Source organism: Phycodurus eques, chromosome 12 (genome assembly GCF_024500275.1).
Source record: "Phycodurus eques isolate BA_2022a chromosome 12, UOR_Pequ_1.1, whole genome shotgun sequence".
Taxonomy (NCBI): Eukaryota; Metazoa; Chordata; class Actinopteri; order Syngnathiformes; family Syngnathidae; genus Phycodurus; species Phycodurus eques.
Genome location: NC_084536.1, coordinates 6,733,848 through 6,760,723, shown reverse-complemented (window position 1 = coordinate 6,760,723; position 26,876 = coordinate 6,733,848). Strand labels below are relative to the sequence as shown.

Sequence of the window (26,876 nt, the reverse complement as noted above, 5' to 3'; positions counted from 1 at the left end):
TCCTTTGCCTCCGAATCAATCGTGTTTGTTTTTTCTCCTCCCATCGTTTTGTGTCCTGGCCGGCATCCATCTTGTTTATTTTTCCACCTCTTTGTCCTCGTCTGCCGCCCATGCTGTACCCCCCCTCGGCCGCCCTTGCCCCCCTCCAATCCACCGCCCCTCCCCCACATAACATCTTGATCTATCTGCTGCATCCTGCACAGCAGCGCTGATGGATCAGCGCCAAGCTCGCTGCCGAGCTGCAAGCCGGCCACACTCTCCATCAATGCATGCGCATGTGTGTGTATGCATTTGTTGCTAGCTGCATGTGCTCAGTGTGTGTGTGTGTGTGTGTGCGTGTGTGCTTGCGTGCGTGTGTGCATGCGTGTGTGGTGGAGGAAAAAGCGAGTGTGAAGCGAAGCAGGAAGTGTAATAAGCGGTCTGAGCGAGCGGAGGCGACGTGCCCACTCAACAAAATGTTGGTGTGGTGTGGAAGAATGAGGAAGGCAAGGATGAAGATGAAGATGATGATGATCATGTGATGATGATAATAATGGTGATGATATGATGATGATGAAGATGATGAAGATGAAGATGAAAGTGAAGATGATGATGATAATGATGATGATGTGATGATGAAGATGATCATGATGATAATGATGATGATGTGATGACATGAATCTTTTTCTGTTGATGTCAAAATTAACAACAAGGACAAAAAGTATCGGGACACCTACAGGAAGTGAAAAGTGGAGATTTGCTAGGATGAATTATTCACGTGCATGCACATGATAGTGCAGTATCATCAGACAAAAGCGCTATAATTTCACATCAAAATATTTCTAAATATATATTTTGCATAAATCTATATAGCAGTGGCAGGCGGTGCATTTCAGACGTGGTTCTTCACTGGCGACTTAAAGGTCCCACTCCATCAAAACTCCATTTTCAACAGTTTTAAGCATACAATCGGTCACAAAGAGTCTGTGATCTGGTTTAAGTTTGCCGTCTATGTGGTTTGTCGATGAAATACTTTGAACACCAAACCGCTTGCAAACGATAGGATTTGAATTCACCATTGTTGTGACGTAGTTTTGTCAATTAATATTCAAGTGCCCTGGATTATTTTATTCCTCCTGGTGGGTAGGGGCGTGAGGTTTCCAAGCACTGAATTTCATGTTTTCCCGCTGAGCAGCACTTGGTGGACAAGCAGGCTGGACAAACTTTGTGCTTAAGCGGGCGTGTGCGTCTTCCTCGAAGGAGATGAACACCGGCGTGAGGCTGGCCTGCGGCGACACTCTGATGGTCCAATCCAGTCAGTCGCGGGGGGGAATTAAAACCTTCTGTTCACCAATAAATATTTGCAATGTACAGTCTGTTTTTTTTTTTTTTAATGCAAACACATTTACAGATAACAAATACTTCACACTGCTGTGTTTAAAAACTAACTCAGAGCTGTCCATGAGGTCAACTTTTATTTATTTATTCAACCTTATCCAGGTATTTGCAATGCCAACTTGGCTGCAGACAGCAGAGTAAATCGAAGCAAAATAGAAGCAAATACATATACAAATGTACAATGCGATATAGTAACAAGTTAAATATTACATTACATCATAGCACATGGTGAAGACAAGGTCCATAAAAGGCATGTGAGCATATGTTCGCTTAAAGCTGGAGAACTTGCATGGACATGACGAAAAATGTAATCGCCTGGATGCCAAGAATGCCTCATTAGAAAAAGTCGTCTTTTTGTATAAATAAATATATAAATACATGTAGAAACCTGCAGATGACTATGTATGTAATTTATTGTTCTTAAATTTGTAGTGGAACTGGCTTCAGGGTCATGTCCCTATTGCATTTTCCAGCTGAGAAATCACTTCTTTACTCATCTGCTAGCTTCTGTTGCGCAATCTATTTATGTATGTCATCTCAATAAAACAGAATAAATATATTCTAATTTCTTGGAATGTACCTGCATATCATAAAACTCCCAATGTCAAAGACTATCTGCAGCCAGGTTGGCGTTGCGAATGAGAATCAGTACTAATTGCATCACCTGGATAAAGTGTTAGGTTTTAAAGGTATCAAAAATATTTGAAATTTAGTTTAAGATATAAAAAAAGACATTGAAAGCTTGAAATACCAGCATTTTTTCGATCGAGTAGGTGTCAGTAATGAGCAACATCAGCCTCATTTCCTTAAGCTACCCTGAACTAATAAGTGCAATGGAAACACAAACCATATGGGCCACAGGAACCTTTTGCTACCAGGAACTCAAAGTTCCTGGGCTGTTTGTTGGAAAAGCCCCTAACGATAGTAAGACCCCATATTGAAAGCTCCGTCACTGTGAAGGCTTGGCTGCCGAGATATCGCCAATGGCCAATAAGAATGGTGATGATATTTTCCACATTTTTAAAGTGACAAGCTCAGTGATTCAACCAGAGCAAAGCTTATTTTTATACTAAATATTAATGAGAAAACCAGCTGTTTCAACTGGTAGAACACCTAATCCAGGTGACCCCCCCCAACTAGAATAGCTTGGAAAAAGGTCATCCTGGGCATTTTCAACTCAAATTATCGAATTATTGAACTGTAGTCTTATTATTGGGGTGAACTTTTTGTGATCAACTATTGTAGTTTTTGCTAAAATAGTGCCTTTGTAACCAAATCTACTCAAAGGATAACATTTTCAGAAGACATTGTGACACGAGAGGTACACAGTGGCCAAGACAGGTCACTCAACATTAAACTCACAACACAGCGACATTTACAGTACAACTGAAATTACCGGGTTAACAGGGTCTCATATTGCCAACGGACAAAGTGACTAAGTAGGAAAGTTGCAAAAAAAAGAACATTGATAATTTGGAACGTTGATGGTTTATGATAAAGTCACTGATGGTTTAGTGGTACACTCGCCTGACTTTGGTGCAGGCAGCATGAGATCAGTTCCCACTCAGTGACAATGTGAATGTGAGTGCAAATGGTTGTCTGTGTCTATGTGCCCTGCGACTGACTGGCAACCAGTTCAGGGTGTAGTCTTCCATCTCGCCCAAAGTCAGCTTGGCTAGGCTCCAGTGCCCTGACCAATGACCCTAGTGAGGATAAGTGGTGTAGAAAATGGATGGATTGATAATTTATGATATTCCGAAAGTTTTACTTTCCATAAGAGCTCCAAAATAACTTACTTTTATTTATTAATCAAAGTCATTGCAAGGATACATATCATTTAAGGTTTTGAAATGTGTTTCTTTAGTTTTTGGTGATATGGGTGGAGTGAGGTATTTAGTTCTAATCCCAATTTTAATTTCATTGGGATAATCTTTTAAAAAATAAAAGTAAACCCAGTGGTCCGTCGGCAATGTGCGTCCCCCGCCGATAATCTGGACAGATTCTACAGTCAGAGGTAGTCCAGGCGCTCACTTTTGTTTTACCTTAAAGATCCCATATTTTGGCTCCTTGGCCTTCGATAAGTGACTTTCTGACATGGATTTAGTATAAGACTGTCAATTTCCTCTCAAAAAAGCACCTTGGTTTTGTCATACGAGTGTTCTGAAAAGGCCCCTCTGACAGTTACGGTACTTCTGTTTGACCCAGTTTTGTATCTGCTTCGTCCATATTTGGCTAAAACCACCCCCTTTCCTCTGATTGGTTGCCTCTGTGTAGAAGACACTGGCTCAGGAGCGTAGAGGTAGGCGGATAGCTTAGTTAGTGACGTTAAGCTCGAGAAATTCAAATGAGCTGCATTCAGGCCTCTTGGCAGAAAAACATCTGGAACTCAGGAATGCGTGGACCGTTTTAATTTGTATTTCACATGTTGGCTGAGGCACCATAGAGCGAATATTACATCCCAAATACTAGAAAAAGTCGGTTTGGTAAAATATGGCACATTTAATGTAATTATGTTGTGGATTGATGTCGTTATGTTGTGGCGTTTGCAGTTGTTGTGTCCTGTCTCAGCCACTGGAGAGGTGGCTTACAACACCACCTATCAACCACATACAATGCCGTCCTTTCGTCCTTTCCAAAGAAACTCAATATTTCTGCTTCAAACAAATAACAAACAAAAAACTGGGCCTACTTTGACCGTGAGGCATCTCCACAACCATTTTATAACTGAATAGAATATTCATGGGGGAGTTTCCACCCAACGACTCAGGTGGACGGACAATGGCCTCTCTGACAGGCATCCTAACCTGTCCTTTTTTTTTGCATTCCAAAAGAACGATAGCATTCGTGGTTTGGGGCATGCTCTAACTTGGAGCATAAATGCTCTAACTTGGAGCATAAATAGTTTTTTGCCATACCAACTCAGGTCAGTCTGTCCTAACTAAACCTTGTTGCAGGAACTGAAGAAGCCTGCTCTGATGACATGTCAAATGTCTTCTAAGACAACCAGACCAGTCCAGTTGCGAGCATTTCTACGTCAGTTAGTCAGCTTTGAGATATAGTTTGTCTCAAAGGGGTTAGCTTGTTCTTCTTAACGAAAGTCATGCGAGCAGGTCGTGAGTGTTAGGTTTTTCACACATGCTCTTCCCCACCAGGATGACTCTGCGTGTGTATGATGAATAATTGATGAGCATGTTCGACCTTGAGGTGTCCTCTGAAAGTGTGTATGGCTCTCCTCCTCCTTCCCGCACATTCTTGCTTCACACACATGTACAAATACACGCACACACGCACACACACACACACACACACGCACCACAAAAGTGCGCATGTATGTGTGTGCATGCGCTCGCTACGGCGTGTTCCCGCGGCACCCTTGTCATCACACTCAGGCCGCAAGATGAACGGCGAAGAGGCGGAGCGTTGCGGCAGGTCACGCCAGCGGGGCGGCGGGGTCGGGCTGTGTCGCTCATGCGAGGCCGGCGATCGCTCCCTCGCGCTCGTCTCTTGCCGCCTCTCTGCCGCTCGCTCGCTTCTTCCGCTCGCTTCCTCTTGATGCTAATGCTACGCGACAGGAACAGCGGCACGCCGCTTCCGTCCATCAGCGAGCTCAGCCATCACATTAAAACAGGCTAGCACACACGCACACACAGTCATTCATTTAATGTGTGTGTGTTTGTGTGCGCGCGTGTGTGTGTGTGTGTCTCAGATTGAGGATACCCTGATAGACCACCACGCTTGCTAATGAGCTAGCAGCGCTAATGGCTATTAACACACCACACCGTTGTTTAATTTTCTACTTCCTGATCAGTTTTTTTGATACATTTTTATGTATGTGCCCTTTTAATGGATTCTTGTTATGAATATATATAATTACTATTGCAACTCATATACATACTGTATCACATTTCACATTTTGCAGTTCTGCGGTATCGCAGATTTTTAAATCGTATGTCTAATTTTATATTGCAGATTTTTTGCTGTATCGCGGGATTTTGCGGTGGTCATTTAGACTGGCTAACCTGCGCTAACAACAGCCAACAACTTACACTCTCAATGGCTGACTCCCTCATTACTCACCAAGCCAGGCCCCACCTTCTAAAGCCATACACGTTCAAATTTACAGATACTACAGTGCAGAACCTGAGGAGGACGACGCCAAGTCGACAAAAATTCTACCCACACCTCACATGCATATTTTGTCGGGGTATAACAATAGCTATATCTCACAGTTCGGTTTTATCATGGTATTAATCTCACGGTACGGTAATTATTGCGATATTGCGGGAAAGCTCACGGTATTGCAGGAACGATCACGCTACAGGTTGGGCAAAGAGGCAAATGCAGGAGAACCGAAAACTTTTCTCACTCTTCTTCTTCTTCTTGACTCTTGGAGAGTCCTTCTCAATAGGTTTTAGTATTTTCCGTCTATTTTCTCCACAGGTTTTTGTGAAAGAGACAGCTTTAAATCATATATTACCGTGCACTTCTATCCCTGTCCATCCAATGTTTACATTCATTGTTTACATCTCCAAAACAGTATTATTGCTGCAGCAATAATATACGCTCACAATAACAAAACTGTCCATTGAGAAATTGTCTGTTCAATAATTGAACAGTGTTTACTGTCTTGTCATATTTTTGTATTTATAATATTAGAAATCGAATACGGCCTACTAACAGTGCTTTATTTGCTTGAGTCCCAAAATTCAGGGGAGCTGTGGTGGTGGCCCGCGGAGGGCTGGCCAGTGGGGCTGTGGGATGCGGCTTCGCGAAGTGGTTGTCCACTCGCGGCCGATGCCGGCCCTTAGGTCAGCGTTTGCCGGCACGGAGGCCGGCGCGAACAACGAGGCACCTTTCGCCCAATCGATTGCGACACGATGCTCAGACCGGCATAGCGGCTGCGCTGTAGCTTTGGGAACACTGAGTAGGCCACTCAGCCAATCAGTGTGTATTTTTGTGACGTCCCCACATGGTCACATGGGTTATGCGTCCAATCGGGTGCCTTCACACTCTTAATGAAGAAGTGGAGCGCTGTAGTCTGGCTGTAGCAGCCTGGCTAAGCCGTGTGGCTACGTATATATAGCCGGTCCAAAACGTTTTAACTTTTTAAACACAACGGCTCATTATTTTATACAGAGACAAGACTGCGACGATATCGAGGCACTTTTAACTTTGCGATATCGCGGTATCGCGAATATTGTTACGTCCATAATATTTTGTATTGGAATTATTTACCAAGCTGTAAAATATATATACTGTAAAAACAAAATAAAAATATGGTTGCTACTTCATGGGTTTTTTTCTATCTCGAGGGGTTCTGGAATGTAACCCCATGAAAAAGGAGGGAGCACTGTAGTTTTATTTTATTTTATTTATTTATTTATTTTTTTTAACATATCGAGTGGTACCTTGAATTACAAATGCTCCACTTACACTTGATAAAACAAATTAATGTATTTACATTCTCTTTTCTTATTATTTACGTTTTACAATACAGTGCTGTTTTTTTTAAATAAAAAATAAATTCATAAAAAGTCAAAGTAGTGTTTTTTTGGGCTACTGGAATGAATTAATGGCATTTCACTTCATTGCATAGGGGCAAATTTATTTGCTACATCAGTAAATTGAGTTATGATCTATCTATCTATCTATCTATCTATCTATCTATCTATCTATCTATCTATCTATCTATCTATCTATCTATCTATCTATCTATCTATCTATCTATCTATCTATCTATCTATCTATCTATCTATCTATCTATCCATCCATCCATCCAGTTTTGGAGTTAACAGGAAATCAACTCGGAAGTCACATTTCCATTAAGTGTCCGTTCAGCCTGCTTGCAGGAAGACTTCCTCCCTCAGGACAAGAAGGAAGGAGACAAAATGGAGCTGGGTTCGCTTTTCAGGTTTCTTGACCTGCGGCTATCGCGACGTAGACACCGCCGCTAGCCGCCACCGCCGCAAATGAGCGGCCGGAGGGTGCCGGCAAACCCTAATTGGTGGCCAATCTTTCGGATGGCTGCACACGCAAACACACACTAATGATTCCTGGCCTGCGGTGTGTGTGTGTGTTGAATAACTGGACAGTGAACGCGGCGTCAGAGTCAAACTTTTTTCATGAGCGAGGACCAAATTGGCTTCTTCAAACCAAAACGGCTTGACTTTTGTCGTGTGTCAAGTCACGATTAGCACTCGAGCGCTCAAACTGGCATTGTCTCCCGGTGAAGCCTCCCAATGCCAAGCCAACTAAACGTCCTGCGCCCAACCGACCCCCTCATCCATCTTGTATTTATGTTTCCAATTGTGCTGATTCCAGAATGGGAAGTTCTTATTATCAATAATCAAGTGTACGTCGTCTTCTTCTTCCTCTTCTTCCTTTCTCAAGAATCGTCCGGATGTTTGGCGTTTGTCATCCAGCGTCATGACATCACACGGGAGCGCAGTGGCCAGCGGTACGTCAAGACCTTTCAAAATAATGGCAATATGTGTGCGAATGTGCACGTTTGTGTGTGCACGAGTGTGTGTTTGACTCGTTTCCTTTTATTTATTTGGATCTCCATGAGCTTTGGCTAACGTCATCGCAATTCTTCCTGGAGTCCCGCGTTCACCATTGCCATTTACACTACAATACACCGTGATAAAAATAACATTGACAACAAAAACAACAAGAGTCACAAACGCCTCACAACAATTACAACAACACTACAACATTTACATACTTTTCGGGACTAGTTTTAAATTCACAGTATTTCCCCAGTGTCGATGAAAGCACAGTTCATAAATGATCATTAAATCTATATTGAAAATATGAGGGATGGCTGTCGGCGTGATGCTCGGGAGGGCGAGCATCCGTTCGTTAGCGTCCCTTCATTAACACGGTTAGCGAGGCGCGCTCATGAATATTCGTGCGTGCTAATGAGTCAAGTTTGACGTTTTTGTTATTCTCGTCAAGGCAAACACGACCAAAAACATGTCGTACGTCCCGCGCCTCACCGACGCCCCTCGGACAAAAGTATTGGGGCGCACGCCGCTAATTTATCTGTCAAACAATGGTAATTAGACAGGAAGGCCGGTAACAGACTGCTTGGACGAGTTTGGTGTGGAAGAACAATCCTGTCGGCACTGGTGTCCTCTGGGAACACGGACTTACACCGGAACCTTGTAGAAACCCCCCAAAACACGAGAACTCGTCACTATTGTACTTTTTTTTTTTTTTTAAAACATACAATCATAAAATAGTTAAACAGAACTGAAAGGATTGAACAGTTGGCGCATCATGATTATTCAATGGGCATTGTGCTGCTTCTTCTGGTGTGCATGCTTCGGCCATCACAGGGCAGTATAATACATGTAGACATACTGCAAGTTGATTTGATGATGAAATACGGAGGAAGTCAGTCATATCTAAGCTGCAATATTAGTCGTTCTCCACAGAGGATAATGTACGACTGTGAGTACTGCTAACATCAACACTCGTCTTGTCAGCACTTGTCTTGTTAGCCCATCTATCGCGCTTTGCATTGGGAGTTAGCATTCAGCTCGCGGAATTGGTTGTTTGGTTAAATTCGGCTCTGGGGTCTTAACGTTCAATATTTCACTAAAAAGGTGATTTTATGTATTTTTTGCTGAAGAAACTGAAACTGGCGGTCATTTCCAATAATATCAATCCATTTTGGAGCACTTGCGAAATAACTAATTGCCTTTGGAACACCCCTTTTTCATCGCCATTTTCATATTCATATTCATATCATTAAGATTGAAGACATTGGTCGTGTTAATGATTTCTCACAGTATTTGTTAAAAATGATTTGGGAATCAGATCACTATCAATACTCAACACTATTTCTTTAAATCACAGTCACGTTTTCATCACCACTAACAATTCATTTACGGATCATGAACTACATTGCACCATGTTTGTACAAATTTATTATGAGCTACGTAACATACAAAGCTCTGCTGTAAGATTTTTACATCTCGTCACTTTTTGATTTTGAAACCAAATTTCGAACCATTTTAAAATATTTGAATTTAATTTTGCCATATGTTTCGCTGTCTTGGGAAGCCTGCTGAGCCGTCGTATTTCTGTGTATAGTCCGAGGTCACCATTTTCAGCTGACAGCGCCTCCAAAAGCACCTTGAATGTTCTGTGCTGCTTTGCTCTGGAGCGGATGCTTTTTACGATCTTCACGACGGGAGTCATCACACACTCAAAGCCGATCATTTTTGCACAAAACCCCTGCTGGTAAATGATGCAGTGGTAATGCAGAAACTTTGGAAACTTACCTTTACAGTGAGAAATGAATCCTGTATGTCGGCCGATCGTAGCGGGAGCCCCGTCTGTTGTCACCGATACCATTTATTCCGTCGGTGCGTTTTTTTCTGCTCAAAATTCCCTCACCGCATTATAGATGTCAACTCCCCTGGTTGTCTTTAAGGGCAAGCACCATCTGGATAATGTAAAAATAAACCGTGTTGGTGAGCCCAGTACTATGCTATTAAGTGGCAGTATCAGCTCATATTTTATATATCGCAGCTGTCGAGCGGAATCAACTTTTCAGGAAAAAATGAAAATGAAAATGAAAAAAGATAACTTGCTTGAGTTTCCAAACACCTCTTTCTTCAAATTGGTGTTCTATTGCTGTCATATATCGTTTCACTCTCATTTTAACAGCTTTGGGGAATAACGGAATAGATGTAACAGGATTATGTAATCAGAATACAAAAAAAAAAAAAAAGTAACTTTATTCCATGACAGTTACATACTGAGTCTTTGTTAACTTTGGTAAGAACCTAGACAGCGCGGTGAACAACAGGTTAGCACGTCTGTCTCACACTTCTGAGGTTTTGGATTTGAATCCTGCATGCTCCGCGCTCCTCCCGCTCTCGCATTCCAAAAACGTGCATATTAAACATTTACGGAACAAGTCAATTCATTGTCAAAAATATTCACCAAAGAGCAATAAAAACACCTTTTCTCATTCTGATTGCTGTAGTAGTTGGCAACGGAAGGCAGTCGTTTGGTTTGTTGTAGTTTGTTGTTTTTGGCAAATAATTGCATCCATTTTCTCCAAAATGCAAGATATCAGTAACGTTTGACCTGAAGTAAGTAGTGGCCTCCCATTTCCAACTACTACAGCAACCAAAATGAGAAAAGGTGCTTTGTAACTTGTAGACGGTCCCTAACACAGACAGTCAGCAAAATATAGAACTGCTGTGATTGCATATACCTTTGTAGTGACAACAAATTCAGTCATGATTTCTTTGCAGACAGTTTCCGAAATTGTCCTCCACATACTACACATGTGATATAGTTTAGTAGAATTCTCCAGTCCCATTTAGTCGACTCTCTCGCTTCATTTGACATTTTTACGCCAATTGTCATTCCTATCGACATCTCCTCTGGGACGGCCTCAGCTCACCGTTGACGACCCCCCCCCCCCCCCCACCCCTTCTCCAGCCCCCTCTGCTTCCGCAGCTCCTCATAGCCGCACCAGCTCAGACAGTCTGACAACGGCGACATTTTCCGCTCAACAAAAATGGGGCTGTTGCAAAAACGCTGCGTGTTAAGGTCTAACAAGACAAGATCCCCACGGCCTTACCATCACCATCCTATAGTGCTGACATTCTCCTCCACAAAATTGGTGCTGTTGCAAACATGCTGCTGTGAAGGCACAAACATCAAGCGTTGCTATTCTCCTCCAATGAATATCACGGCCAAGTCCACATTTTGTACAATAAACCATAAACGGAAAATACAAATGTAAGTCAAAAATTAGCGGAGCTCTTATAACAGGCTATCAACTCATATTTAAACTTCCATTTTGTACTGCTCGAATGCAAATTCTTCCCTAGTAAGACCGTTTTGACTTTTTTGTAAATTTTCAGCAAGACAAAAAATACTTGTTTTAAGATACAAGATTATTAGAATCTTATCAAGTCATTTCAAACTAGTTCCATTTTGGAAGATTTTTTTTCCCACTTAAAACGACATTTTGCCCCTAAAATAAGTGGGCGTTGGGTTTCCTTATGTTGCCATGACAACACGTCCCTCGGCTCGACGCCATTTGCCGGGGGTCGCTTGACTGCGCCAGTTGTTTTTTTTTTTTGTCATCACCTTCGCCCTGCGGTCGGCGCGGCGAGTCACATGGCCCCCGCCCGGCGCCGGCCGGACTAAAGCGGCGCTAAGCTAGCGCACGTGGCGTAATTGCGCTGTCAGGGTTATCGCACGCAATGCGTTGACGAACGGTTGCTCTCGTTTTCTCTTGTTTTTCCGCATCTCACTGCGACAACGCTCGCTTGTCATCATTAGCGCTCGGATGGAGATCGAGCTTTTCTCCTGCACTTTTTCTTTCAGCTTTTCCTCGTTCATCTTCCACGGGAAGATGACCCCGACGGATGTTTTTTCCATCACACTCTTTCTTGGATGCTGTGCTTTTTTAAAAATTTTATCTTTTCCTTGCTTATCTTCCATTTGCGCTCAAATGGAGATGATTCTTTTCTCCCGCATTTATTAGAGGTCACACTTTTTCTTTGACTTTTTTCTTCATTTATCTTCCGCACGGACACGATCCTTTTCTCCTGCTTTTCCCCCCATCCCACTTTTACTTTGCCCGTTGCTTATCTTCCATTTGCACACAAATAGAGATGATTGTTTTCTCTGGCTCGTTTTTCCGTGATGATTTTTCACTGATCTTTTTCTTCTCTTATCTTCTGCAACAACAACAAAAAAAAGTCCCTTTTTTGGGAGCCAGTTATCCAGTTGCAGCACAACATTAAAAAAAAAAAAAAAAGCACAATTATAAAATTTTAGAAACAGATGCGAAGAAAGGACAATTGATACAATTTAGTGCAAGATGCTAAGATGCGCAATGATTAATTTTGCTGAAACGGGTACACAATTCCGGATTTTTCTTGTTTGTCAGACTCTGTGTGCATGCCGAAGTTGGAGCCTCTGCTGGGCATCATGGCGACGACCGTCAACCCAGTGACGGCGACCGTCGGCCCGGTAGTCCTGCCCCCGCGCCCGCACCCGACGCTGCCACCCGCCGCCTCGCCTGACACGCCGCTTCCAGCCGTCAAGGAGATCATCCGCCACAACGGGTGCATGCTCTTCCCACAGAACGCCAGTAAGAACCACAACAACTGTCGTAGTTGTAGTAACAGCACCAATGATTCTGATAACACTTCAGACAATAGACAGAGTACAGACGAGAGTGATGTCAGTACCAAAGATTGTGATTACAGTAAAGGCAAACATAATAACAGCAATGAAGATAATAATAACAGTCCAAATTATAGTGATACCAGTATAGACAATAGTAACAACAGCAGTAATATCGTCGCTATTGTTATTACTATCAATGGCAGCTATGACAGCAGCGATGTTGTGCTGATAGTAATCAGAGGAACGTTGATGTCTTCGACCACATGTGTCAAACTCAAGGCCCGGGGGCCACATCCGGCCCACCTCACCATTTTATGTGGCCCGCGAAACCAAATTATTTGAATCAACTTCTATGATTCTTGCTAAAATCTGTACCAACATTTCAATTTGTTGGATTTAATAACAACGTTGAGATATTACAGGGATCATCGAAGCATTTTTTGTAACCAACCCCATTGTTTTACAGTAACTTGGTCAGTAGTTGAACAAACAATTATTCCTGAAAAGACAGATGAAAAAATTTTAAAGAATTGAAAAATAATTTTAAGACAATTGAAAAAAAAAAAATCAGCAAGTATGTAACGCTGCAGAGCCAAACCATGAGTGTGAGGGTCCACTGATTTTTCATGATGCGATGAAACATTTATATGGTTACAAAGTCATAATGGCCCTCTGAGGATAATTGTACCAACAATGTAACCCGTGACAAAAATGAGTTTGACACCCCTGTCTTAGACCTTTCCCCCCCATCCACCCGGCCACGCCCCCCCGGCTGCAAGACGGTGTTTGTGGGCGGTCTTCCGGAGAACACCAGCGAAGACATCATCAGGGAAGTCTTCAGCCCCTGCGGTGACATCATCGCATTGCGCAAGAGCAAGAAGAACTTCTGCCACGTTCGCTTTAGCGAGGAGTTCATGGTGGACAAGGCTCTCTATCTATCAGGTTACATCAAACACGACACTATCCACACACGCACACACACACACACACACACACACACACACACACACACACACATGGGCTCGCACAAAACGTATCTGGACTCGTCTGCGTGTCCCCTGGGGCTCGTCACAATAGGGTGTTGTTGTTTTGTGAAGCAACAACCCAAGACGGGATATCAGGGCACAAAGGGGCCAAAGAGGGGTAGAGGGACACCACAGCCCGGAAACAGTCCTCGGTGCCCTTCCTCCCCAGATTGATCCGACATCTATCACAACGACACAACACCAGAGTGCAGCTTCCAAAAACAATACATTCATTAAAATAAGGAAGAACAAATAAAAATATATATACATTAAAAACAAAAATGATGTTGTTAGTGAAACGACCATCCTGTATACCGATCCGTCATTGACTTATCTTGTGGCAAAACCGCTCGTTCAGGCCACTCATCCCATGGAATGAGGCAATCTTAGCATGTCAGGGCATTGTTATAGGCGGACAACAGATGATGGCATAAACCCCCTCCTCTGTTTAGAGGCAACTTTTCTAGTTTGACATACAATAGATGGCTTGTTTTACACCTCTTTCAAACCAGAGGTCCTCCCTATAAGATTTTGGTCATTGTTGTTCTTGAAGGAATGTCATTTCTTCTTCAGATGCAAATTAATTGCTGACTCTGGACATGAAGAAACTGCTCGCTGATGTTGTGTCATACGCTTGTGTAAAGGCAACGTGGTCTCTCCAATGTAGAGCTCATTGCACTCCTCACTACACTGCACTGTGTATTGTGTTACAGTGTTACTGATTGCACTGTTGTGTTTCAGGCTACCGCCTTCGTATCGGCTCAAGTATGGACAAGAAAGACTCAGGCAAGATCCACGTGGATTTTGCTCAGGCTCGAGATGACTTGTATGAGTGGGAGTGCAAACAGAGACTACTAGAACGAGAAAACCGACATCAACACCAGGACCAGCGGGACTACCACATGCATCAGGAACAAGCACCGCCCTCCCTGACACCGCCGTCCCTGCCACCCACACCACACCCACATTTCTCGGAGCACGAGGCAGCCGTGTTGGCCGAGGGCCTAAAAGGTGAGGCGGAAGGTCTGGGTGAGAACACATCAGTGACAGTGAGGACTACAGAACTATAGGGGTAGCACATAAGACAAGAAACTAGGGTTCTATAGGCCTAGAGGTATGGTTGACTGGACTACAGGACAAGATGACCAGAGATTTTGGGAACTAGAGGACTGGATGATTAAAAAAGACTAGATAATTATAGTAGGACTTGATAACTGGACAACTAGAGGAATAGATGTCTAGATGATTGGAGTAATGTATGTTTACAGCAGTAGCATTCTCGAAGATTTGTAAATTAAATGACTAGAGAGACAAGATAACTAGAGAACTTGATGACTTCAGGACGAGATGACTCTACTAAATAACTAGTGGTTGAACGGACTTGAAAACTAAACAGTTGGAGGACTACACGAGTAGACGGCTCGAGGCCTATAAGACTAATTGCTGTTGAAACGGCGTTCGCCGAGTCTGGCTTGAGCCGGTGTCTTCCTGAGCCTGGACGGCATCCCGAAGAGAAGCAGCCCAAGCACGGTGCTCTTGCACTATGTCATGTGCGATGGCCAACAATTTCCTGTTCCAGTGGCGGAGGCGGACGACTCGGTTCCAATGATGTCTGCTAGGTCACCCTTGAGCAGGGCTCTCAAACGCAATTTACACGTGGGCCGCTGGAGGTAGAGTCTGGGTGATGCTCGGGGCCGTATCAAATATTCCACAAAAAAAGGTTTTACATGTTCTATAAAAAGGGCAACGAAGCCAGCCTTTCATTTCAGAACTTGAAGGGTTCTTCTGAACATGAACAGGTTCTACAGAACATGAACAGTTCTTAAGAACGTGGGATTGTCCTCTGTAGGCCTACCCTTTTTTCTGAAATTGTCTGTGAAATAACCGTCCTGTATATCTTGTTGCCAAACGCCTCATTCGGGAAACTCTTCCCATGGAATGAGGCGATCTTTGGAGGGAGAGATGTCAGTTCATTGTTAGAAGCAGACAATAGCTGATGCCTCAAATCTTCTCCTTTGTTTACAGATAGCTTTTGTCATTAGACATAGATGGCTTCTTTTACAACACCTTTAAACCAGCGGTCCTCCCGATCCAGAATTTGGATGTTGTCCTCTGAGGAATGTCTCTTCTTCTAGAGATGCAAAAGAACCACTGATTCTGGACTCGAAGAGCCCGGCTGCCGATGTTGCGTGATGCGCCTGTGTAGTTGCTGCTCAGTCTTTCGAGTGTAGAAGTCATTGCACTTCTCACTGCAGTGCACTGTGCAAACCATATTGCTGACTTTTCTTTTTGGGATTCTGTCCTTGGGGTGATTCAGCCTATGGGTGTTAGTGGGTTTAAAATGTTATGTTTGGAGTTTCCGAGTTCCTCTGGCAAACCAGCCACACAGCATAAGAAGACTAAATGACGAGAGAACTAGTGGACTATAGGACTAAATTAGTACATGACTAGTGGACTAGGCAACTAGAGGTCTATACAACTAGAGCTGTAAAGGACTAGAGGTTGAAAAGACAAACTAAATGACTCGACGACTTGAGGATCCGCACTAGTGCTGACAAGATCAATAATGCACTAAAGCACAGCCCAGCTGTTCGCAGCATCAGAGTGTAGCTTGTCGCTAACAGCAGCACACAAAGCTTGGTGTTAAATAAATAGTGTGCGTGTGTGTGTGTTCAATGAATAGTGTGTGTGTGCGTTTTGAACATTGTGTTTTGTGTCATTGTGTGCTGTGTTGTAACGCGGGGCTAATCTGCGGCGGCGGCGTCTCTGAAGCTTTTTGAAGCTTTTTATCGGCCGGCGTGCGCGTTAAAGGCTCCCTAAAGGCTACCTAATGCCGCGCGTCTTCGCCTCGCTGCTCCGATTGTCATTGAAATGAGACGCCAGGCTCGTCGCTGATGGAACGACGGCAGGCGGAGTCGAGCCGCCTGACGGGGGCCTAAGGAGCGCTCGTGTTCTCCACCCACACGGGAACAATTTGAGTCTTTGTCAGCGTGTGGCCCGATTGGACGCTCAAGCTCCCGTGAAGGAACCATCACATCCAATCGGAATCAGGCTGGAATTGTGCCTCAATTGTGCTGGAATGGTGTGCAAAGGTCTCAAGGTCAACACAAAGGACTTGATGACCTGTGCACATAATTTTCTTCGTTGTTTCCTGTTCTATGACAATCAATACATTTGGCGGGTTTCCTTATGTGCTGAAATCACTAGAAAAAAAAAACAGAAGAAAAACCACCTTGGAGTGACTGTGCGTGTGCGTGTGTGTGTGTGTGTGTGTGTGCGTGTGCATGTGCGTATGTCTTTTCTACTAGACAGGAAGCAGTTCAGCTGGGCTGCGTCCGTGCTTTTGTTGTGGCTGGACGGCGGTGAGGTGAACCGCGCGAGTGCCAACAAGATGTACGCCTTGATAGAGAGCGCCAATGCGCACGCCACACAACTGCGCAGGGATGCCACGCAACAACGGCGGGCGCTGCGCAAAGCACAAGACGCCTTCAACAGGGCACTCACCGGCATACTCATGCAGTGTAAGATCACTCGCAAACACGCGGACACAAGGAAGTCACTTGCCGTATTCATAGCGCTAATGTTGCCTTGCAACATCACAGGTCAAATATCCCGTCCATCAGCCGACATCCATTCTTTCATCTGTCATCCATCTTTTTATTCATTCATCATTCATGCATTCAGCAATCAAAGAAAGTCTTGAGAATGGAAAGCAGTCTGACGTGCGACCAGTCACCTCACGCACTCCACGTACAAACATACGAGTCCCAATGAAAGCAAGTTGCAACTGGGAATGTCGGGACAAATCGCCAACGGCCGGTCCATTACAGGCCGACCTAGCCAAGCGTTTTTTCCCCGTTTCTTTCCATCCATCCATTTTCTGAGCCGCTTCTCCTCACTAGGGTCGCGGGGGTGCTGGAGCCTATCCCAGCTGTCATCGGGCAGGAGGCCGGGGTACACCCTGAACTGGTTGCCAGCCAATCGCAGGGTACATAGGAACAAACAACCATTCGCACTCACAGTCATGCCTACGGGCAATTTAGATTCTCCAATTCATGCATGTTTTTGGGATGTGGGAGGAAACCGGAGTGCTCGGAGAAAACCCACGGAGGCACGGGCAGAACATGCAAACTCCACACAGGCAGGGCCGGGGATTGAACCCGGATCCTCAGAACTGTGAGGCTGACGCTCTAACCAGTCGCCCACCGTGCCGCCCCCGTTTCTTTTAATAGGCTAATTCCAATCGAACTTCCAATACACAGCCATTGTTTAACAAAACATAATGACAAACTACTGTTCAACAAATACAAGATGACTCATAGGTTAGCCTATCTCATGTCAACAAAGCCGCGCACGAGCACACCAAGCGGCCCCGCCGAGTACTGATATAGATTATAGCCTGCAGGTTGCAGCATGTGTTTATGATTCGTCACTACACCAACAATTTAAGGAGCCCTGTGCGTGTCGTCTCCGCCCCCCTGTAAGCCCACACCACTTTGGATTCCTCATTTTTGCTGAGATCTGATTGGCTCAGGCTCATCTCAATTTCACTTGTCAGCAACTTGCTAAATGATAGCGAGGTAGCGAGGTTAAGAGAGGTGAAAAGAACGTAGGCAGGTGTGAAGGAAATGGGCGGGGCAGAAAAAAAATAACATGAAAGAATGAAAAATATTAGAGCAAGGTGAAGCAAATGTGCAAAATCTTAGACCTAGCAGACCATGCATTTGCTATGCAAATGATTTGGGATAAAAAAATTGTTAAATACTTTAGTCCTTCTGTATTGCACGATTGATTCTTGTTGCTCGCCATGAGAAAATGACCTCACTTTGTGATTAGGTCACATTGCTCTTTAAGAAGTTTAGGGATTACTCTGTCACAAGGAAGTGTAAACCGTCAAAAAAGAGGGAGTGTGTGTGTGTCTGTGTATGTGTGTGTGTGTGAGTGATTTATGGCTTTTTCTTACATGGATTGCCTTTGTGTATTAAGAAGATAATACTAATTATGATTATTATTGTTATTATTATTATTAGCAGCAGCAACATCAGGAGTGAAGGCCACTAGCAGATGGGTTATTGAGGGACTGGGTGACCCCAGTCATGGTGGCAGTGAGGAGGTGGTGCTGATCTTGGAGAAGGAGGAGGAAGAGAATGAAAGAGGAAGCAGCAATAACCAGACCAGTAGAGTCGTATTGACTTGTATTATGCATAGTACAGTGTACTGCAAAAATTATGAGACGTAAAATCTCGGTCACCGCTCATTGGTTAGTGTTCGGGGCTTGGTTGCACGGCAGGAGGAACAAAAAAAATTCGGGGGGCCTCTCCATCTCAAATTCGCTTGCTGAATTTTTCATCCCTGAATGGAAGCGTTCAATGTTCACTACACATGCGAGTGAGTTCACATGTAAGTTGAAAAGTAAGCTGAGCTTGGCCCCTCTGTGACCCCCAAAGCAGCAGCCCCCCCCCCCACCCATTGACAAAATAAAATGGACTCAAAATGTTTCAGATAGCAGTGTACTCCCCCTAACCCCCCACACCCTTTGGAGTGAAGTCCGGCCCCCCTGAAAAAACCCTTGGACCCAGTCTAGCCACCCCGCTAAAATCGGGCTAGAACCGCCACTGTGTAAGTAAGTACACGCGTAAGTACACATGCAAGTACACACGTAACTACACATGTAATTACAATAAAATATAATAAGTATAACAATGAGTAAGAAAGAACATTACTACACATTATTGGAGCAGAATAAGAGCAACACACAAGAGCTATGGTGAGTATTAAATAGTATAATCAATCATGTTTCTAAAACAATGGGTTGTCCCGAATACTTCATAAATCACAAAAACACTATTGTTGAGGAATATAAGGCTATGGCTACATAATTTAATATTTTTTTTTTTTTTTTTTTTTGTCCAAGTGGGCAAGTGACCTAGGCTAAAGGAATTCCTGAGTTAAGAGCGACGGTGGAACCTCAATAGAATGGACTAATAGGGGCGGGGTTTGTCCAATACAGCCGATTGTTGATTGTACATTAAAGCACTTTTTTTCAGGCCATATGCACCCATATTATTGTAAGTAACACATTTTTTATTAGTTTTTTTTTTCATGACCTAAAACGCCCAGTACAGTACAAAGTTATTGTAAATAAATATATATATAAAAAAGCTTGAAATGTTTGAAAGCTTCACATTTTATCCAAACTGACCATGCTTTTGTGTTGACGTACAGTACTCACCATAGGCGAGTCACTTTCATGAGCCGCCAGGAATTAGTGTGCTTCTTATTTCCAAATCAGTTGCCAAAGGTTAACGGCTTGACAAAAAAAAATTACTGTACCAAAAATAGCATATTCCAGACTCCAGAGACTTGTCTTTTGTATTCCTTCGTTAACACTCTCTCTCTTTCTCTCTCTCTCTCTCTCTCTCTCTCTCTCTCTTTCTGTGCTGCACTCTATGGCACAATAATAGACAATAGATACATCATGACAATAACCATCATGACGTGGCCGCCACGTTGGCAAAAGAGGCACGGCTCTATCTATCTTTTTTTTGTGAAGAAGAAGAATAACCTTTTATTGTCATGAACATATACACAAAATTTGTTCTCTGCATTTAACCCATCACAGTGAACACATACACATGTTAGTGGAACACACTGGAGCAGGGGGCAGCTGAAGTGCCCGGGGAGCATTTCGGGGTATCAGTGTCTTGCTCAAGGACACCACAGCTGTGAGTCCGGGGGATGTGTGTATACGTGTGTGTATGTGTGACCCAGAAATACATCAGTCCCATTCTCTGCCAGCATTGCTCCACTGTGGAAGTAAACAACAGCGGGCTATTCGGGAACCAACAGACTTTGTCAACGACAAAACAATTAAAAAGTCCAGAAATTGCTTTAATATTGACATGGTATTAGTAAGTCACATAAATTTGGAACTGGTCCTTTCAAACTGGTCTTTTTCCATGCAAAGCGGAAAACACTGTAGCTATAGTAATACCAATCTACATAAGCAGAGACAAACAACGATTCACAAACTCCAGACCAATATCACTGCTTCCACACTTCTCAAAAATCTTGGTAAAATTATTTGCACACAAACTTGACAAATTTATTGACAAACACAAACCTTTAAGTGAAAACCAATTTGGCTTCAGAGCAAAAAGGTCCACCTTGATGGCAGTCATGGAGCTGGTGGAGGGGATATAGATCAACTTAGTAAAGAATACACTACTGGGGTTTTTATAGATTAAAAAAAAAAGCTTTTGACATGAGTGATCATAGTAAGTTAATGAATAAATTATAGAGATATGGCATATGAGGTCTGGCATACAAGTGGATGAAAAGTTACTTGGTTGACAGATTTCAATATGTGCAATTTAATAATTAATGCTCAAATCAATTAAAGATCACTTATGGGGTCCCCCAAGGATCTGTGCTGGGCCACAAGTTAGTCATACAATATTAATAATATCTGCAATGTCACCAAAGTCTTTAAATGCATCTTATTGTTGATGACACAACTCTTTACAGCTCAGGGAAAAAACAAGAACAGCTTCTGACTACTAAGGTACAAAATACACAACAATTGACTTTGCCACAGTACTCAGAAGCTGTTTGTAAGTAGAGCAAGTTGTTATAATTTAAGGGGAACAGGTGTATTTAAAAAAATCCATGACAAGGACAAATACAAAACAGAGATGTCCGTAAGAAGAGTTAACGTGGAATGAGTATGACATTAAACTGAACACATGTAGCTCCGGCATGGAACTGCCTCACAGTTCTGAGGACCGGGGTTCAAATCCCGGCCCCGCCTGTGTGGAGTTTGCATGTTCTCCCCGTGCCTGCGTGGGTTTTCTCCGGGCGCTCCGGTTTCCTCCCACATCCCAAAAACATGCGTGGTAGGTTGATTGAAGACTCTAAATTGCCCGTAGGTATGAATGTGAGTGCAAATGGTTGTTTGTTTTTGTGGCCGGCGACCAGTTCAGGGTGTACTCTGCCTCTCGCCCGGAGATAGCTGGGATAGTGTCCAGCATGCCCGCGACCCTAGTGAGGATAAGCGAAACGGAAGATGAATGAATGAATATATATCTATACACACACACACACATCAGTTACAAGCAAAAAACAACAAAAACTATGAGTCAAATCTGTACTCAGAATTAGGGTGAGGACTCCATTTTTTTTTTTTTTTTTTTACTTTTCTCTTCTCATATTGAAAATCTACATTTGTTCATTTCTTTTTTTCCTTTTCATTTATAATCTATCTTGTGTTGCTTTGTTTTGTATATGTTCAATAAACACATGAAAACAAGTACACAACACGTAAGTACATGTGTAAGTACACACGTAATCACGTGCAAATATGCAGTCGACACACACATAAATGGATTATTTTTGTCTTGACGCCTTCCACCTCCTCACTTCCTCTTCCTCACTTCCTCTTCCTCACTTCCTGCTCCTTCCCATTCACTTCCTGTTTCCCCCCCTTTTGCGGCCGAAGTGGATCAGATCTCATCTGTGTTGGTGGCGTCGGGCCGACAAAAGTCTCGGGACCATTTCTCCAAAGCTCAGCGCAAGAACATTGACATGTGGACCAGGCAGTGCCAGGTGGGTACCCAGCAAGGTTGCCTATCCTATGGAGGTTGGTGCCAACGTCCAACCAAGGTTGGTACCTACTCATCCTATCAAGTTGGTACCCATCGGGATTGGTATGTACCCGCCACTCTAGTCCTCCTCAACTAGTCAACAGAGAGGCATTCAGACAGACAGAATTAATATGAAAATGATGAAGATGATGATGATGAAAATGATGTGATGAGGATGTTTGTGGTGATGATAATGAAGATGATGATAATGACAATGATTTTGTTGTTCCAGGTTCACAGCGACGAGGTGTCGGGCCTCAGAAGTCAGGATGATGAAGACGACCAGGATGAGGACGAAGATGAGGACGATGATGATGAAGGTCCTTGCAACAAGAAGATGAAGATGGTGAAAATGAAGATTTGCGGTGAAGAAGAGGGTGAGCTCGGGCTCCTGTCGAGTGCGTGCGTGTGTTTGTACGTGCGCCTTCACGTTCACATGGGTGGCATTGTGCCAGACGTACCGTGTCCCACTGCCGCCACGTTGGAGCACCACTTCCTGAGATGGCAAATGGATGCTTACGAGAAGCAGGCGCAGCTTCTGGCGGGGAAGGCGTCAGGCCAAGATGTACTCGCGGTGGCCGGGTGGCAGTGGCCGGACGCTTCTGTGCAGCTGCTGAACCAGCGTGTGCTACAAATGCAGCAGGTACTTATGGACTTAGTTACATGCACCAACCCCAATTCAAATGAAGTTGGGAATACAATGATTTGCAAATCCTTTTTAACCTATATTCAATTGAATACACAACAAAGACAAGATGTTTAATGCTCAAACTGATGAATGCATAGTCTCACATTTTGTATTGGATGCCTGCAACATGTTCTACAAAAGCTGGGACAGGGGCAACTAAAGACTGGCAAAGTTGAGGTATGCTCAAAAAAAAAACAACAACACCTGTTTGCAACAGCATACAGGTGAACAGCTTAGTTGGAAATTGGTGAGCGTCATCATTGGGTATAAAAGGAGCATTCCTGAAAGGCTCAGTTGTTCACAAGCAAAGATGGGGCTAGGTTCGCCATCTAGGGAACAACTGCATGAACAACTGTGGTTTCCCACGTATACATTTATTTGTGGGGGGCCGCCACAAATAGATTTTGCCTTTGATTTGCTCCTTTTGTGTGTCCGCTAATGAGCCATACCACCGATTTCCTTTCTGATACGATACGGAAAATACAGCCCCTCAAATGATGCCAGCAGTCCTGACCTGTCTCCCATTGAAAATGTGCGGTGCGTTATGACACAAGCAAAATGCTACAACAGAGACCCTGGACCGTTGAGCAACCGAAGTTGTACATCAAGCAAGACTGTGAAAGGATTCCACCTATAAAGCCTTCAACAATAAGTGTTCCCAAATGCTTGTTGAGTGTTGTTAAAAGGAAAGGGATTTAACACAGTGGTAACCATGGCCCTGTCCCAGTTTGTTTTGGAACATGTTGCAGGCATTAAACTCAAAATGAGAGAATATTTTCAAAAAAAACAATAAAGTTTATCTTTTCTTTGGAGTGTATTCAATTGAATATAGGTAGGTTTCACATCATCACATTCTTTTTATTTACATTCTACACAGTGTCCCAACTTCATTGGGATTCGGGTTTGTATATTAAATATGTTGATGTAGATTAATAATATATATGTAATTTTATGTAGGTATTCAATTTTTTTGTCATTATTTATATTTTATACATTTAAATGTCCTGATTTTTTTTTTCTATGCCTCTTTAAAAATATTTGTATTGGCATGCTTTTTGTTTTTAATGCGTTTCCCCAATTTGAACACACATTGATGCTGCCATGCCTCCACCTGGTGGTTATATGCAGTATTGCAGACGTCTTTGCGTGCTTGTTGTGTGTTTGTTGAGTAGCAGACTTGACGTGCTTGCGCGTTTGTGATGTATTTGTTGTGTAGCAATTGTTGCGGCTGCAGGACGAGTTGTCCGGCAAGGAGGGGGAGTTACAGCAGGCCCGCGAAGACAGTCATTTCCTAGAACGGGAGCTGCTGTCATTACAACACAAAGTACACAAACAGCACAATTTTGTCTTTTTTTTTTTGGGACAAACTTCTCATTCCTGATCTCTGATTTACGACTTATCTCAACCTTTTGCTTCCCAAATTGTTTTTCGTGATTGCTGCGGTTCAGCTTGTGAAGAATAGCGTGGAGGGAAGTGGTTTGGAACACCGGGAAAAGGTCAGAGCTCAACTTTGACATGCTTCAACAAGCTGTCAATCAACTCATCCTCATTCGTTGTGCGCGCGCGTGTGTTTTAGGTGAACGGGTTTTTTTCGCCATCGTTCGTGAACCGAGAGAGGAGAAGAAACGAGGGCGGCGGTGCCGGCGGCGGGCTGGTGTCTGAGAAGGAGGCTCTGCTTCTGGGTAACTCCAAGCGTCCGTATGCAAATGCGATGAACCGCCGTATCCTAATGAGCTGCTAATTAGTATGCAAATGTGATTCCTGGTTTTTCTTGCGACAGCCTTGGAATGACGACGACGACGTACCGTTTAGACTTATTTACACCCATTGACCTTAATCTTGATTATCGTTACTGTATGTCTTGTATGTTGTTAGTCCCATTTTTTATTTCTGGATGAATATGTTCGATGTCTGTTTTGTCAGGCGTGATGTCGGCTTTCCTGCAAGTTCATCCGTTTGGAGCCAACCTGGAATACTTGGGGTCATATGTGCAGAGACTGGACTCCCAAGTACGCGCGCGCGCATACACACACACGTGCTCACACACATTCATAGAAACCCACACACACGCGCATGTACACGAACACACACGCCCATGCAGGTTCACACACACGTACTGTATATACACACTCAAACGTACACACACACATTCAATAAACACACCCACTCACAAACATGACGCACAAGCTCACACAAACGAAATGTGACACTAAGTTGACGTGTGTGTGTGGTGCTCAGGTGTCGTCGGGGCAACTGGAGCGCCTCATGGTCCGTCTACCCCTCATGTTCCGCCAGGAGCTGAGCGGCGTCGGCGCCACGCTGGAGAAGCGCTGGAAGTTCTGCGGGTTCGAAAGCCTCCAGTCCGCATGACCCGGGACCTGTGCGCGCGTGTGTGGGACGACAATGCTAGCCTGCTAACGATATAACGACGTTTGGCGTCAAGCGCCGTCCGCGATGTTGAGGTGCGTTGAGGAGGTTTATTAAAGTGTTAATGAGTGTCCATTTTGTGTCAGCGTTTGTGTTCCAACTCACACCAATATCGACAAGTTGTAACTGTTGCAAGTCCGAAAGCCGCATTTGTTAAGGATTTATTGCACGTTGGGCTTCCCTTGTAGTTGGGCTGCACGAACCGAAATCTTAATCACAATCATTTTGATCAATATTTGAATCACAATTGTTGATCACATCGGGCAAGCTGCAGCCCAACATCAAAATAAATTATTTACAAGTTAAATAAGCATATGACTTAAGTTCTGTGTGTCACAGTGTGACTGTCATGGGGTGACATTTTGAATGAAAGGCACAGAATTTTTCTGAAAAGACATTATCACACAACCTCATGATAAAACAAAAACATAAATACAATATTTATAGTTTAAAGGTGCCATATTTTACCAAACCCAAGTTTTTCTAGTATTTGGGATGTAATATTGGCTCTACGGTGCCTCAGTAAAGGTGAAATATGAACTAAAATCATCCACGCATTCCTGAGTCCCAGACGTTTTTCTGCCGAGAGACCTGAAATCAGGTCATTCGAATTTCTCGAGCTTATCTATGTCACTAGCAAAGATCTCCGCCTACCTCTCCCCCCCCGAGCCAGCCCTATCAACATAACAAACACGTGTGCTCTCACAAGTGGGTCTTCAACACGGAGGCAACCAATCAGAGGAAAGGGAGCGGTCTTAGCCAAATATGGACATAACAGATACAAAACTGGGTCAAAAAGAAGTAGGTGTCAGAGGGGCCTTTTCTCGACACTTGTATGACAAAACCAAGGTCCATCCATCCATTATAAAAACCGCTTATCCTGGTTAGGGTCGCGGGGCGTCGGAGCCTACGCCAGCGGACTTCGGGCGAAAGGCGCCCTACACCCTGAAGTGGTCGCCAGTCAGTCACAGGGCACATATCGACACGGACAACCATTCACACTCACATTCACACCGTCACTGAGTGGGAACTGAACCCACGCTGCCCGCACCAAAGTCAGGCGAGTGTACCACGACACCATCACGTGACCAAAACCAAGTGACACTTTTAAACTAAATTATGTTAATCACTATGGAGGTCTACGGAGCCAAATGATGGGACATTTAAGTAACACTCTACTGTCAAAAAAACCAGATGCGGGCCTTCAAAGTGTAGCGTGTTCGACAGAGCGGTGTGCATGTGTCACTAGCGACGACACAGCCCCTCCCGAAGTTCATTTCATATTTACAGTGTGACGTATTTTCCAAATTTTACATTTGCTATTTCTATGGAATGCACATCTCCCGAAAACTCCACGCTCTGGAAATTACAGCAAGCCTCGGACTTCAATGAGTCACACCTCTTGAGTCCTTGCGCACAAATGAGACGCTCCGCAAGGTGGGTGTGTCAGAAGCCATTATGGGAGAATGCGCGGACTTTGAAGGGGCGCGAGTCAGGTGCGTAAAAAACTCAATGTGTTATCAAAGACCCTAATTCTCAAAAAGA

The 26,876-nt window shown here is 43.8% G+C and overlaps 1 protein-coding gene across 1 annotated transcript in view; it reads left to right on the top strand.

The window, feature by feature from the left end:
• Nucleotides 1-25,397, top strand: part of LOC133411018 (ecto-NOX disulfide-thiol exchanger 1-like) — a 32,999-nt gene extending 7,602 nt beyond the window's left edge. The window contains exons 2-14 of the mRNA XM_061692812.1: nt 7,768-7,834; nt 12,308-12,511; nt 13,285-13,491; nt 14,316-14,585; nt 16,883-17,095; nt 22,072-22,178; nt 22,449-22,593; nt 22,672-22,859; nt 24,121-24,228; nt 24,353-24,400; nt 24,481-24,586; nt 24,828-24,913; nt 25,143-25,397. Of these exons, the coding sequence (XP_061548796.1) occupies nt 7,768-7,834; nt 12,308-12,511; nt 13,285-13,491; nt 14,316-14,585; nt 16,883-17,095; nt 22,072-22,178; nt 22,449-22,593; nt 22,672-22,859; nt 24,121-24,228; nt 24,353-24,400; nt 24,481-24,586; nt 24,828-24,913; nt 25,143-25,274 (1,881 nt within the window). The 3' untranslated portion in view covers nt 25,275-25,397. The remainder of the gene's footprint in view (nt 1-7,767; nt 7,835-12,307; nt 12,512-13,284; nt 13,492-14,315; nt 14,586-16,882; nt 17,096-22,071; nt 22,179-22,448; nt 22,594-22,671; nt 22,860-24,120; nt 24,229-24,352; nt 24,401-24,480; nt 24,587-24,827; nt 24,914-25,142) is intronic.
• Nucleotides 25,398-26,876: the final 1,479 nt, after the last annotated feature.